This window comes from Erpetoichthys calabaricus, chromosome 2, assembly GCF_900747795.2.
Source record: "Erpetoichthys calabaricus chromosome 2, fErpCal1.3, whole genome shotgun sequence".
Classification (NCBI taxonomy): Eukaryota; Metazoa; Chordata; class Cladistia; order Polypteriformes; family Polypteridae; genus Erpetoichthys; species Erpetoichthys calabaricus.
Window position 1 is genome coordinate 189,046,066 of NC_041395.2, and position 15,734 is coordinate 189,061,799.

General features: G+C 40.0%; 1 protein-coding gene across 1 annotated transcript in view; it reads right to left on the reverse strand.

Moving 5' to 3' along the window:
- sdhaf2 (succinate dehydrogenase complex assembly factor 2) overlaps positions 1 to 13,596 on the reverse strand; it is a 64,693-nt gene extending 51,097 nt beyond the window's left edge. Inside the window, exon 1 of the mRNA XM_051922072.1 lies at positions 13,482 to 13,596. Within this exon, the coding sequence (XP_051778032.1) occupies positions 13,482 to 13,508 (27 nt within the window). The 5' untranslated portion in view covers positions 13,509 to 13,596. The remainder of the gene's footprint in view (positions 1 to 13,481) is intronic.
- Between the last annotated feature and the right edge of the window lie 2,138 nt (positions 13,597 to 15,734).

Here is a 15,734-nt window from a genome sequence, read left to right on the forward strand (position 1 = left end):
GCCAGGTGGATCGGAGGTGGATTCAAATTGTTCTATCATGGTGTGGATGGGAGGAGAAATGGGGTAGGGGTTACTCTACAGCAGGGGTCCCTAACACCCGGTCCGCGGCCCACTACCGGGCCGCAGCCGTCTGACAGCCGGGCCGCGAGAGAACTGCCGGCAACGGAGACTCACTCAGACTTTTCAGAACGCTTGGCAGGCGGGGCTTTGCAGCAGCGCAGAGAGAGGAGAGAGACCAAGGTGAGAGAGTATTACAACAAAGTTATTGTTATGGTCCCGACAGTTTCCCCATATGACACGAGTCTATAGAAATCGCGTTACTACGAAGTACATTCAGCAGATGCTTTCATTACAACGAAGTGACCTTGAAATGCTTGAACAAATCATCCACAGAGCAGTTAGATCTGTGGTCACAGCTCAGTTGTGCACGTTTGCACAACGATCCCCAAAACAGAAATATTGTAAAAAAAATCTTTTTCTTCGAACTTTCCTCATACTTTTTTTTTTTTTTTGCTGTTTTTGTTTTCTGTGGTTTTCAGTGATACCTTTTGCTTATTGCTTGTCAACATCTGAAAAACATCCATTGGAATTTAACTCATTGTCACCCTCCTATAGAAACGGCAGACACGAAAGAAAGATAGCAGTGTTAATGTTTGTGATGTGCAATCTGTTGGAATGACAAATGCAAAGCATATGTCTTTATTATATGCAAAAAAAGAAGAAAAATCTCGGGTTGCAAACGTATGCGAACTGCTTAATAACTTAATAATAATAGAAATGTTATGTAAATTGTGTATAAAACTGCCCCCCCCCACCATTGACCGGTCCGTGGAAAAATTTGCATCTAATAAAGTGGTCCTTGATGTCAAGAAGGTTGGGGACCACTGCTCTACAGGAACAGTATGTCAAGAGTGTTTCGGAAGTGAAAAGAGTGTCAGACAGAGTAATGACTATAAAGCTTGAAATTGGAGGTGTGATGATGAATGTTGTTAGTGCATATGCCCCGCAAGTTGGGTGTGCGATGGATGACAAAGAAGATTTCTGGAGTGAGTTGGATGAAGTGATAGACAGTGTACCCAAGGGAAAGAAAGTGGTGATTGGAGCGGATTTCAATGGAAGGTGAATGGGTAGGTATGGTGTCAAAGAGAGGAATAAAGAAGGTCAGACGATAGTGGATTTTGCATAAAGGATGAGCATGGCTGTGGTGAATACGTATTTTAAGAAGAGGGAGGAACATAGGGTGACGTACAAGAGTGGAGGAGGATGCGCACAGATAGATTATATCCTAGGCAGAAGAGTCAATCTGAAGGAGATTAAAGACTGCAAAGTGGTGGCATGGGAAAGTGTAGTTAGACAGCACAGGATAGTGGTCTGTAGGATTGTGTTGGTGATCAAGAAGAGGAGGAGAGTAAGGGCAGAGCCAAGGATCAAATGGTGGAAGTTGAAAAAAGAAGACTGCAAGGTTGAGTTTAGGGAGGAGGTAAGACAGATACTGGGTAGCAATGAAGAGTTACCAGACAGCTGGGCAACTACAACAGAAGTAGTAAGGGGGACAGCAAGAAGGGTGCTTGGTGTAACATCTGGACTTTGGAAGGAGGAAAAGGAAACCTGTGGTGGAATGGGGACGTACAGGAGAGTATACAGAGGATGAGGATGGCGAAGAAGTGGGATAGTCACAGAGATACAGAAAGTAGACAAGAGTACAAGGAGATAAGGTGTAAAGAGAAGAGAGGTAGTGAAGGCCAAAGAAATGGTGTATGATGAGTTGTGCAAGAGGTTGGACAGTAACGAGGGAGAAAAGGACCTGTACTGATGAGCTAGACAGAGGGACTGAGCTGGGAAAGACGTGCAGCAGGTTAGGGTTATAAAGGATAAAGATGAAAACATACAAGCGAGGAGGGTGTGTTGAGAAGATGGAAAGAGTACTTTGAGAGGCTGATGAATGAAGAGAATGAGAGAGAGAGAGAAGGTTGGGTGATGTGGAAATAGTGAATCAGGAAGTGCAATGGATTAGCAAGGAGGAAGTAAGGACAGCTAGGATGAAGAATGGAAAGTCAATTTGTCCAGATGACATACCTTTGGAAGCATGGAGGTGTTTAGGAGAGATGGCAGTGGGTTTTTTAACCAGATTGTTTAATGGAATTTTGGAAAGTGAGAGGATGCCTGAGGAGTGGAGAAGAAGTGTACTGGTACCGATTTTAGGAACACTGTAAGGGGGATGTGCACAGCTGTAGTAACTACAGGGGAATAAAATTGATGAGCCACAGCATGAAGTTATGGGAAAGAGTAGTGGAAGCTTGGTTAAGAAGGGAGGTAATGATTAGTGAGCACCATTATGGTTTCATACCAAGAAATAGCACAACAGATTCAATGTTTGCTATGACGGTGTTGATGGAGAAGTATAAAGGCGGCCAGAAGGAGTTGCATTGTGTCTTTGTGGACTTGGAGAAAGCATATGACAGGGTGCCTCGAGAGGAGTATGCAAGTGGCAGAGAAGTATGCAAGAGCTGTAAAGGATATGTACAAGGGAAGTGTCATAGTGGGGGGGTCTGCGGTAGCAGTTATGGATTACATCAGGGGTCGGCTCTGAGCCCTTTCTTATTTGCAGTGGTGATGGACAGGTTGACAGATGAGATTAGACAGGAGTCCCCTTGGACTATGATGTTTGCCAATGACATTGTGATCTGTAGTGAGAGTAGGGAGCAGGTTGAGGAGACCCTGGAGAGATGGAGATATGCTCTAGAGAGGAGAGGAATGAAAGAACAAGGCAGAATATATGTGTGTGAATGAAAGGAAGGTCAGTGGAATGGTGAGGATGCAGAGAGTAGAGTTGGCGAAGACAGATGAGTTTAAATGCTTGGGATCAACATTCTAGAGTAACAGGGATTGTGGAAGAAAGGTGAAAAAGAGAGTGCAGGCAGGGTGGAATGAGTGGAAGACCGAAAGGGATGATCTACAGGACGGTAGTTAGACCAGCTTTGTTACATGAGTTGGAGATGGTGGCATTGACCAGAAAGCAGGAGACAGAGCTGGAGGTGGCAGAGTTAAAGATGCTAAGATTTCCATTGGGTATGACAAGGATGAACAGGATTAGAAATGAGTACATTAGAGGGTCGGCTCAGGTTAAACAGGACAAAGTCAGAGAGGCGAGATTACGTTGGTCTGGACATGTGCAGAGGATAGATGCTGGGTATATTGGGAAAAGGAGGTTAAAGATAGAGCTGCCAGGCAAGAGGAAAAGAGGAAGGCCTAAGAGAAGGTTTATGGATGTGGTGAGAGAGGACATGCAGGTGTGACAGAGCAAGATGAAGAGGACAGGAAGATATGGAACAAGATGATCCATTGTGGCAACCCCTAATGGGAGCAGCTGAAAGAAGAAGAAGAAGAAGAATTCACATATGACTGCAAAGTCCCATTTTCTGTAGCCCTTCCTTCTGTGTCCAAATGCTAATTAAACTCCCTTAGCTTATCCATATTAATCATCCATAAATGCTAATTATTTAATATAGAAACGTGTCATTCTGCTCACTTGGGTTGCAAGATACTAGTATTCTTAAAGTTCAGGTTCTGGGTTCAAAATTGGCCAAATGAACCTGTTTTCTGAAGAAATAGGTCAGTCTGTTGTTTTTCTGCAGAATGAAGGTTATTCCATACAACAGATTGCCAAGAAACTGAAGATTTCATACAGAGGTGTCTTGAAAAATGATAGAATGACCTGAGGAGGAGAATGCACAAGGACCTAAAAATCTGAAGGTTCAAGAAGTTTCTGTAAGGAAGAATGGTCTCAGATCTCTTGCAATATGTTCTCCAGCCTCATTAGGCATTATAGGAGAAGACACAGATCTATTACCTATAAACTATCAAGTTTATTTCCACAGCCTATTTTGCTTTTATTTACTACTAGCGGTGTAAGCCCGGGTCCTAGAAACTATTGAAATCGTCAGAAAAAAATTGGAATGTAGAGATGTCAGGTAATTGAAAGGAGGTTTCGTGCTGTAGACGTGCTCACATTGCTTGTGCATTAGTGGCTAAGTGACTGTCTTTCTTCAGAGGTTTCCTTTTGCCGATGTCCTCGCCTCACTTCTGTATTAGCTGTTAAGCGAGCGACTCTTTCTTCTGAGGTTTCGCTTTGCCGTCATGCTGGCCTCACTTGCATATCCTCGGAGGTGGAGCCCTTACCCCAACTCCACCTCTCACTTCCGAGCCGGAAAGACACACACACTTCCACGCGTAGACGTTTTTATATATACAGTAATACGTTTAAGAGACAATCTCAGAAAGTTAATGCTTTAAGTTAAACTCATATTGTTGTTTGCTTAATGTGAATATAGTTTTCTTTCATTGTTGTAGATTATGGTATAGCCTTTAACCCCTGTACTTAACGTGAAATAGAACCTTCTTAGCTATACCTGTAATACAGTGTGTTAATTAAGTCAGTTTGAAATTAGTCGAATTGCCAGCATGCACTGATGACCCATTTGCAACTTGTAAATGGAATAGGCATGCAGTTTTCTAACCATTTAGAAAGGGTCCGACTGTATGAGCAAACTTAGAGAAACAAACACAATAAAATGGAATTTTTCTTTAAACAAGGACTTTACTTTGCAAAACAACCTTTCAACTATTTTTGTGTGAACTTGCTTTGAATTTTTACTAAAGCTTTTAAAACAAAGACATTTTGTCTGTGCAATCGTTTCAACATATCACACTTTTGCTAAAACCCCATGAAGCAAACTAAAGCTGCAGCACTTTGGTAATTTTGGGTAAACACAGCTACACTAAGGGTGTCAATATTAAGGGAAAGCACTGCATATATTTCAGTATCAATACCAATGCTCACATACACATCTCTCTCTCTCTCTCTCCAAAACTTTCAAAATCAGAAAGGCCTATTATTTCCACAACAAACAAAATTGCACATGCATCCAGGCAAAATGGTAAGGAGTTTTAATCTGTATCTCCACCTTCAGAAAAAAAGACAGGCCACCTTGTTTAGATTGAAAGACCAATCTATTTTAACACTGAACATTCTGATATGATTTGCGGACAGATACTGGAAATATTTCTTTAAAAAAAGTGCAGAAAAAAAGACAGGCCACCTTGTTTAGGATGAAAGACCAATCTATTTTAACACTGAACATTCTGATATGATTTGCTGACAGATACTGGAAATATTTCTTTAAAATAAAGTGAAAGTATATAAAGTAACTGAGTATCTCCACAAATTGGCTTAGTACTATTCTTCCATCCAATCATACCAAATTTGTGAAACTGTTCATACAGTACATCTTTTCTATTTATACAGTGCATCCGGAAAGTATTCACAGCGCATCACTTTTTCCACATTTTGTTATGTTACAGCCTTATTCCAAAATGGATTAAATTCATTTTTTTCCCTCAGAATTCTACACACAACACCCCATAATGACAACGTGAAAAAAGTTTACTTGAGATTTTTGCAAATTTATTAAAAATAAAAAAACTGAGAAAGCACATGTACATAAATATTCACAGCCTTTGCCATGAAGCTCAAAATTGAGCTCAGGTGCATCCTGTTTCCCCTGATCATCCTTGAGATGTTTCTACAATTTAATTGGAGTCCGCCTGTGGTAAATTCAGTTGATTGGACATGATTTGGAAAGGCACACACCTGTCTATATAAGGTCCCACAGTTGACATTTCATGTCAGAGCACAAACCAAGCATGAAGCCAAAGGAATTGTCTGTAGACCTTGACAAGATTGTCTCGAGACACAAATCTGGAGAAGGTTACAGAAAAATTTCTCCTGCTTTGAAGGTCCCAATGAGCACAGTGGCCTCCATCATCTGTAAGTGGAAGAAATTTGAAACCACCAGGACTCTTCCTAGAGCTGGCCGGCCATCTAAACTGAGCTATCGGGGGAGAAGGGCCTTAGTCAGGGAGGTGACCAAGAACCCGATGGTCACTCTGTCAGAGCTCCAGAGGTCCTCTGTGGAGAGAGGAGAACCTTCCAGAAGGACAACAATCTCTGCAGCAATCCACCAATCAGGCCTGTATGGTAGAGTGGCCAGACGGAAGCCACTCCTTAGTAAAAGGCACATGGCAGCCCGCCTGGAGTTTGCCAAAAGGCACCTGAAGGGACTCTCAGACCATGAGAAGGAAGATTCTCTGGACTGATGAGACAAAGATTGAACTCTTTGGTGTGAATGCCAGGCGTCACGTTTGGAGGAAACCAGGCACCACTCATCACCAGGCCAATACCATCCCTACAGTGAAGCATGGTGGTGGCAGCATCATGCTGTGGGGATGTTTTTCAGCGGCAGGAACTGGGAGACTAGTCAGGATAAAGGGAAAGATGACTGCAGCAATATACAGAGACATCCTGGATGAAAACCTGCTCCAGAGCGCTCTTGACCTCAGACTGGGGCGACAGTTCATCTTTCAGCAGGACAACAACCCTAAGCACACAGCCAAGATATCAAAGGAGTGGCTTCAGGACAACTCTGTGAATGTCCTTGAGTGGCCCAGCCAGAGCCCAGACTTGAATCTGATTGAAAATCTCTGGAGAGATCTTAAAATGGCTGTGAACCGACACTTCCCATCCAACCTGATGGAGCTTGAGAGGTGCTGCAAAGGGGAATGGGCGAAACTGGCCAAGGATAGGTGTGCCAAGCTTGTGGCATCATATTCAAAAAGACTTGAGGCTGTAATTGCTGCCAAAGGTGCATCAACAAAGTATTGAGCAAAGGCTGTGAATACTTATGTACATGTGATTTCTCAGTTTTTTTTATTTTTAATAAATTTGCAAAAACCTCAAGTAAACTTTTTTCATGTTGTCATTATGGGGTGTTGTGTGTAGAATTCTGAGGAAAAAAATGAATTTAATCCATTTTGGAATAAGGCTGTAACATAACAAAATGTGGAAAAAGTGATGCGCTGTGAATACTTTCTGGATGCACTGTATATAGCTAGCTAGTGATTTTACCCTTTAGCATAAACTGGAAATTCAAACAAATAAATATCATGGAAATATTTTCTGGAAAAGTCAAGAGTTGTAGCATATTTTGGATATAGCAAAAGCTTATGTTAATTCTTCCTACTCATTTTTTATATAAAAGTAACACTTTGACTTCCAGTCAATAACTGGACAATAAAAAGTGATATCAAGTATAAATCTTAAGGATTCTAAATGTGCAGAGTTGGAATATCATAAATTTAATGTGTTCTGTGTGGTGATCTATTGCTGTTTGCCACTGCTGTCAGGACAAGAGGAAGCTCCAGAAAAAAAAAAAGACAGCACAAAAGATGGCATGTGAGACTTGGCATGTGTCATTACAATCGGGAATATGCGACGCTTGAATATAAAAGCACCACGAATGCATCTGCATGTTGGCATTTTGCTTCACCACATCGAACTATTCATCAAACATCAAAGCACACACATTGATCTCGTAGGATCCGCAAAGCGGCTTTCTGTCACATGTAGATAGTAGTGATGGGCCGCTTGATACTAAAGGTTTCGACACTGTGTCAAGCTTTCGAAGCACTGCTTCGAGGCTTATTTCAAATGCGCCCCGTCACGTGATTTTGAGGCACACTAGCGTAATGACGTCATTGATATCTGTGCAGTCAGCAGTCGATTTGGTCACTCACTAGTCTGCTAAAGTGCTTTGGCTCAAAGCGTAAAAGCAGTTGTCTGTGCTACAGCAGTAAGGTGTGCTAACCCGAGTTCAAATCCTAATTGGGGCTCGCTTATGTTGAAATAAGGATTTTGTATAAAACAGTTAAGTAGTACTTGTCTATAAATTAACAAATATATTTTGGAGACATTATGAACGATTTACATGGGGCACCTTTTTCCTTGGTGTGGAATCGTGTCCACCTAAAATCTATAACAAATTAATGAGCATATTTTGCATAAGGTAGCACGTATTACAACAATCCAGAATCTATTCTACCCCCTGTCGATCATATCAGAGAGGCTAAGAAACGCTTCACTAAAGCCGACGTGGTCATTACACTAGTATATGCGCAAGACACTCCTCATTAAACTTTTTACTATTCAGTGATTCCCAGATCTGTAGCTGATTTATATTATTGATTTCCAAAAAGCAATGTGAGTAAAAGCGTATGCTGCATAACTAATCACAACAGTCTTTAAAACAGAATCAGCGCCATCAACAGTATCTTCTGCAATTTTAGGAAAGCCTCGGGATTTCTGCGTTAATGAGACAAAAAAGTTGTAAAGAAACTTTACGAATTTATCCTGAGGTGAACATAAAGATCTCTCAAGTACTGACAAGAAGGAGCAGCTGGATAAGCACATCTGGAGCCAAACTTTCAAAAAAGCACCTGACTTTGTCAGCAACATCCTTTCCTTCTGAATGCATCTTATCAAAGGCTGCGCTGGGGGGGTAAATAAGTAATCTTCCGAACTGCAACACAACAGAGTAAATCATTGATGTAAATAGAATAATTGAAAGACTAAGCTTTTGTCATTTCTGTATTCTTAAACCATCTTCCAGTTATACAATCCCCCGCAGTCACTGTCACATTTAACGTTCCCTGCTCCTTACCTGTCTTGTTACCCAAAGCATCAACACTCAGTTTCATTCAAGGCTTTACCGTCCTTCTTTTCATAAACATAAAATAAGACTCACATTTCCTCTACATACGTGTCCAATAATAATAGTAAACTGGCAGGAACGAGAAAAAGCACAAGATGGGAATATTCATGACAAGAGCCTTGGCATCAGGGTATGGATGTACCTTGTCACCCATTACGTGAGCTTGTCTGCCTCCCCTCAGTTGCACTGGCACACGTTACACTGGGGAGCAAATGCAATGGAGAATACCGACAATGTACACCTTCAGAAGTGGAATAAATCAACTGTATAAGTAGAACATTTCAGATAAACTGAATTTTGTTAATCATAAACAATGCAACATAACTATTATATGTGTTGTTACTTACATATATGGGAAATGAACATGGGTAATATGTTTATAATCATTCTCAGTAAAATACACTGTCAAAATATATTAATGAGCAAATTGAGACACATTGGCCTTTAGGAAATATCAAAAAGCATGTGCGCTGTCATTTAGGACAGAATGCATTGTTAACCTGACGCACTCTCTACTGATGCGATGTCACAAAAACAAAGAAACAGCTCAGTCCATGTAAACTCACAGCCTCCTTGATTTTTGACCTTATGATTAATTGTCAATATCAAATCAATAAAGTCATTTTAAGAAGATGACAAGTCTGCTATAGTCAGTTCAATTAACGCTACTTTTAAAAAGTTTGCTTATACAGAATATAAAACAGAATCTCAATGATACAGGACTTGCGAGTAGGAACGAATAATATGTGACACTGAGAAATTATAATTCCTAATAACGGGAACAAGTAAAAACTACGACTTCCTAAAACGGACACTGTAAATGTAGGCATTTCAATAAATAATTTAGGAGACTTGTGTGTGCATTTCAATATCAATTTAAGAACTATGTAGGCTACCTGTTGTACTATAAACGGTAGCTCAAGCAGCACTTAACAGTAAATAGTCTAACAGGACAATGAGTGACTGAAACGAAGATGCTGCGCCGCTACAATAAAGGTTCACACTGTCATTCTGCAAGTTTAGAAGGCGCTGATTGGCTGAAACTGTTTATAGCGAATTGTCCCAAGTTGTAAGTGCCGGTAAGCGATCAGAAACGAAAAGACACATTAGGGCATGCTGCACAGTATTTTCTTTTTCCACAATACAAATTCAGTATGACACCAGGGTCTCCAAACACACAAATGAAGCTTATTACGTTTTACAGTGAAACTCTTTACATACACAATATAATTAGGAACGTGTGCCCCCTGCCTGACTATGGCGGCCAAACCTTCCCTCGATAGCTCGATTTGCTCGCTATCCGTCCAAGCTGAAAATATTGTTAAATGGAGGAATTGAAAAAAAAAAAAAAACCTTTCACAAGAGGAGGATCAACGACGCGAACCCCTGGTATTTTTACTGAAAGACAGTTGCAATACCATTGAGCCACCTAATCGGGATAATTAACGAGCTCCACACAACTGAACTACTACTACTGTTCTTACTGCAGCGGATGTAAAAATATGTTGTTTGACATACACACGTTAAATTGGTTTAATTGACACGAGAGTATCATTGTTGTATTCTCCTAATGAAGACGAAAAAATTATATTTATAGATGTATACTATATGATGTACGGTTTTGAACAAAATTAAGTGTTCCATAAAAAGGTTGCACAATTTACCTAATCTTTATATAAATATATATATATATATATATATATATATATATATATATATATATATATATATATATATATATATATATATATAAAGTTGATATATGACAATATATCTTTGACACTATGTATCAGACAAAGGAAATCACAGCAATCCACAAGAACAATAATTAATTCTCAGCAACTACCTGAATTGTAGTTTAACTATATCAACTAAAGTGTGTAATATCAATACAAATTACAAAATATAACTAGAGAGTTAAATGTCAGATAGACTCTCAAAATATAGAGGTCAATGCCTTACGAGTGTGCTGAGGCTTCACAAAGATTCAGTAACCAGTGACCATGTCTGCTTGAGGATTCAGTGCCCCATCATGATCTCAGTACTATGCATGTCTGAGGCTTTCAAGTCCCGTCATGATCTCAGTACTATGCATGTCTGAGGCTTCGGAGCCCCGTCATGATCTCAGTACTACACATGTCTGAGGCTTTGGAGCCCCATCATGATCTCAGTACTACGCATGTCTGAGGCTTCAGAGCCCCGTCATGATCTCAGTACTACGCATGTCTGAGGCTTCGGAGCCTCTGTTAACCCAGTGCGCATGTTCGAGGCTTCGAATCTGCTCGAGGCTTCGAAGCCTCTGTTAACCCAGTGCGCATGTTCGAGGCTTCAAAGCCCCATCAAGATGCAATTTCAGTACGCATGTCCGCTCAGTGCTTCTAACCAAGCTTGACGATTCCAGTGCCCATGTCTGCTTAGTGCTTTGAATCATTATTCATCGAGTTCCTGTCTGAAGTACATATGGCATTAACAGAGTTCAAAAACTTGACAGAATTCCCATTGAAATGAATGTTTATGGATGATCCATACATGTTAAATGATTGTGCAAAAAAAATAAAATTATAAATTTTACATCATATGAATGCAGACTTGTAGAATGCATAATGCTGCAAAGAACAGCTTTAGTAATATGGGTGACAACACATCTCTGACTATAATACTCTCATCCATTCTTCGCATCATGCAACGTTTTCATGCAACACTGATTGTATGTCATATAGTATACATCTATATATAATTGTTTTCGTCTTCATTACACACATACATACATAAAAAACATACATTTTATACATTCACCCTGCTGAAAACAGTAGTGGTGTTGCGGTAGCGTTGCCGCTCCATAATAAGGCTTACATGGGTTCGGGTTCCACGTCCACCCTGAAGATTGCTTAGGAATGATACAGACTGGACAACTATATGTTTTAGGAAATGTTTTATTATTGCACTGTGCTGTGACTAAGACATCTTTTTAGTGATCGCCTGTCAGGACCTTGAAGATGTGTTCACGAGGGAGGGATGCTGCTGTTAAAAGCAAATGCTTTTTCGACAGCAGGTCCAGATGTATTTATCCCGCTGCTTTTTGTTGCCTCAGCACTCAAGAGGATCTTTAATGCCCACCTTGATCTATACACTGCTCACCTTGGAGTGTCCCGTGTGTCTGTGTGCCGGTGACTGATCTGCTCCGTGTCTCTCTGCTTCTCTGATGTGCTCTGGATTGACACCTTTGAATGTATGGTGCAACACAGCAAATTCAACCTGATCTACCACAGTGGGTTTGTTATCACCTTATTCAATGGAGGGGTTCATGGACGTCAAATGGCAATGAATAGAAGATGAATTAATGTAAATATGTGAGCTGCTTTACGCAATGATGGCGATTTTAAGTGGGGATGATTCAGATCTCTTATGCGATCCTTCCACAGTATCTCTCAAAATTATTTAGTTCAAATTGGTTATAAAGATTTCACTCCAGATTATTTTTTTTAAGTATTATTAATTATGATGAGTATTTAATTCGGATCGAACTTGGGCTAGCACTACTCTCAGAATTTGAAAAGCAACCACCTTAGTTAGTTGAGCCACTGACGGCGTCTTTTCTTTGTAGCGAACTCGTTACTTTTGAGCTCCACAAAATATTGTAAAGTATTAATAAATGAAATATTTCAATACTTGATCGAATAATAACATATGTGATTTATGGATTTCACCTTTTATTTCTCAAATGTGCTTACCTATATCATGGCAAAGTACAGAGATGAACCTTTACTTTCTGTCTACTCCGTTTTAATTAAGTCAGACCAAAGAAAACATTTAAGGCTATTAAATGTGATCTCAAGAAAAGATGAGGGTTAATTATAATACTAATAACAGGAGCGATTATAATGATACAGTGCAAAAGTATATACTAATTGAAAGAGCCGGGAATCCATGAGTGAGGCGTCTTATTTTGTTTAACTCTTGCTATCGTATAGTGCATTCTGCCTGTCGGCGTTAGTTATATTTATATTTTTCAGACATCAGACACTAGAACCTGCTGACTAACCCTTCTCTTCGTTGTCAGTCTGTAGCAGCGAAAAAATAAAGCAATAAGTGTTGTAACAGACGTCATTGAAGTTAATCATACGTTTGTGTAAAGTTAATGAAAATGACCAGGAGGTGTCACTAGAGAGGTGAGTGTCAAATGCTTCGAAACGATTTCTAACACAATTGCTTCAAACGTGTTGATGCTTCGTGAGGCTTCACTATGCCCATCACTAGTAAATAGTAACCAGAGACTCTGACGTCACATTCCAACTTTTATCACATTGGCGCAATTCACAACACAGAGAAGCTGAAACTGTTCTCACCGTGACATCTCGCACTGCCACCTGGTGGATTCCTCCAGATTTACGTAAAGTACGCGCGCAAGTAAACGCTTGCGTAGCAGGAGCATGCGTCGCTTGAAGTATAAACCTGGCCTTACTCTTCTGCTGTAGTTGCCCAGCTTCACTGCTACCCTGCGCTCATTTTACCTCCTCCTTACAGTACTTTGTTACTACTACCACATTTTCAGCATCTTCCTTCCTATCCAAACAGACCTGTAACATAGGTTAATTTTCCATGCGTAACAACATTTAAATTACGAACCTGAAGCAATACAATGACAGTACTGATACCCACATATATAAAAAAAAATGATAGACTCTGTCATGTTAAATTACATACAGTATGTGTAGTTGTCGTAAATTCAGTATTTAACCTGGAGCGCCGATTTTCAATGACCGGCGGTACACTAGCACTAACTGTTCACAATAATGGAGGAAGCATAACAGTTAACGATATCTTGAGGTAATGTTTAAAAGCAAACGCATATGTATTCGTGCTTTTATCACGTACCTTTGCAGCTTTAAATACATGAGCCATATTTTTCCCTCAGTCGTGACCACGAAAGACGCGTTACTTAAATAGCAACTCGGAAATTTTTCATGACGCACAATATAAGGAAGTGACGTTACTGCTTATTATAATATGTATATATTACTTAGAAGTTCTGCCCATAGACATATATAGATAGACGCCGCATTTGCCCAGTCGACACGGTACGTCAGCGCGTACGCCATATTGCGAGTGGCAAAAGTGCCATTTTAAACTAATACATGTAATTGTGGAAACCGGGTTTTCTGATGAAAAAACAATAACGTTTAAAACAGTTTACATACAACAGATTTTGGCGAATCGTTTAAATGCAACTATTTATATCCATTTATACACTAATAATGACAATTATTAAATAATAATTATTATTATTAAATTCCTCACATATAAGTAACATTTCTCGGACTGCCTTCGCCATCTCCGAAACATTTCTAGACTTTGTCCTGTTCTTATGCAGCACAGTACTGAAGTATTGGTTAATGCCCTAGTCACCTCACATATAGATTACTGTAATGCTATTCTATCTGGCATCCCACAAAAAAATCCCATCGCTTACAACTTCTTCAAAATTCTGCTGCCAGGATAATAACCTGCTGTTCTAAATCCACTGAACATATTACACCTATTCTCTCTGAACTTCACTGGCTCCCTGTTAACTACAGAATACAATACAAAATACCGCTCTTAACATTTAAAGCTCTCCACAACCTCACTGATCTCCTCCAGACTTACACTCTCTCTCGCTCACTCAGATCCTCATCTGCAGCTCCACTTTCTGTACCACACATCAAACTCTGTTCTATGGGAGCTCGAGCGTCTCTCATAGTGCTCCTCAACTCGGGAATTCTCTTCCCTCTCATATACGTCAGTTCGATTCAATAACACATTTTAAAACTACCCTTAAAACCCTTTTCAAACTGGCATACCAATTGTGAATTTTGCACTGTTACTGCCAGTTATCTTTGTTTGTCTTTCTTTTAACAGTGAAATGATACACTCAATGACAAAAATAAACAATTTTATTGTATACAAATTGGCTTAATAATTTCTGAAAACATTTCACTCATTCCTCTCTCAATCTCTCTCTCTCTCACACACACACAATGTGGTTACTTAAATATATACAGGATAGGATCTAAAATCCATGAAACAGAACTGTCTTACATAGCTTTTTCCGTGTGTCGCCACTCTGTAATTTGAGAGTATTCATTCTGGCAATATGGTGCAGTCTTAGTTTGTGGAAGACAGACAAAACTGAAGACATGAGCATAAAATGATGGTTGTCAATTTCAAACTGTGTTTCCTCAATGTGCTCCTTGAGAAAAAACACATCATCTGAACCAACCTCAGCCCGAACAAACTGATCAAAGATACACTGACAGCTTGCCCTAATGTCGACTGTTAGATAACACGCTCATCTACTTTGACCACCTTGACTGTACCCTCAGAAGGAATCATCAAACGTCACTTTGTTTTTTAATGTGAGCAAGTGGTAGCTTTGATCATGTGATGCCGGTACAGCATCTGTTACCAAACTTGCACGGCACAAATCACAGGACAGCTTTCTCAAAATCCTGTCTAAGGGTTACCTCCCACTGCTTCCTGAGGTGGATTTCTTTGGGAAACTTTCAAAGTTTGAGAAATGTTAACAGCTAACAACAATCTACATAGTTAGTGACTAAATACGTTTAGCCAAAATGTTGTTTGGAGGCTCACTTAAGCACATAAATGCATAGCTTTGCTAGCTTAGCCTGGCATAGCTAAAGTTAAGATTATAAAACGGGATTTTCTAATGGCCAGATATAACCAAAACAACTGTTCAGCTTTACCTATGAAATGTAATCCCTGTGATCTGGTTTGGAGTGTACAGCGGTTTGTACAATCCCAAGCAGCACATGCGTGTGGCATCTTTATCCATCACTTCACTCCACAGCAGTGCCACTCGCAATATGGCGGCGACGTTGACGTACGATGCTGCTGGTCATGAGGCGTCTAGTAATTCTATGTCTATGGTTCTGACAATCAGAACACTGTGTGGGAATCAGTAGCTCTTGCAATTTGTAAGCAAGCAGGTAACAGTCATTGTCAGACAGTTTATTTCCAATGTCTTGCATTCATATTAAGAAAAAAGTAGCCGATGTATATATAACCCAAAATGTCACAAGTTAAAACATTAGAGTTAACCTTCCTTTAAGGAAAACGCTACGTGGCATT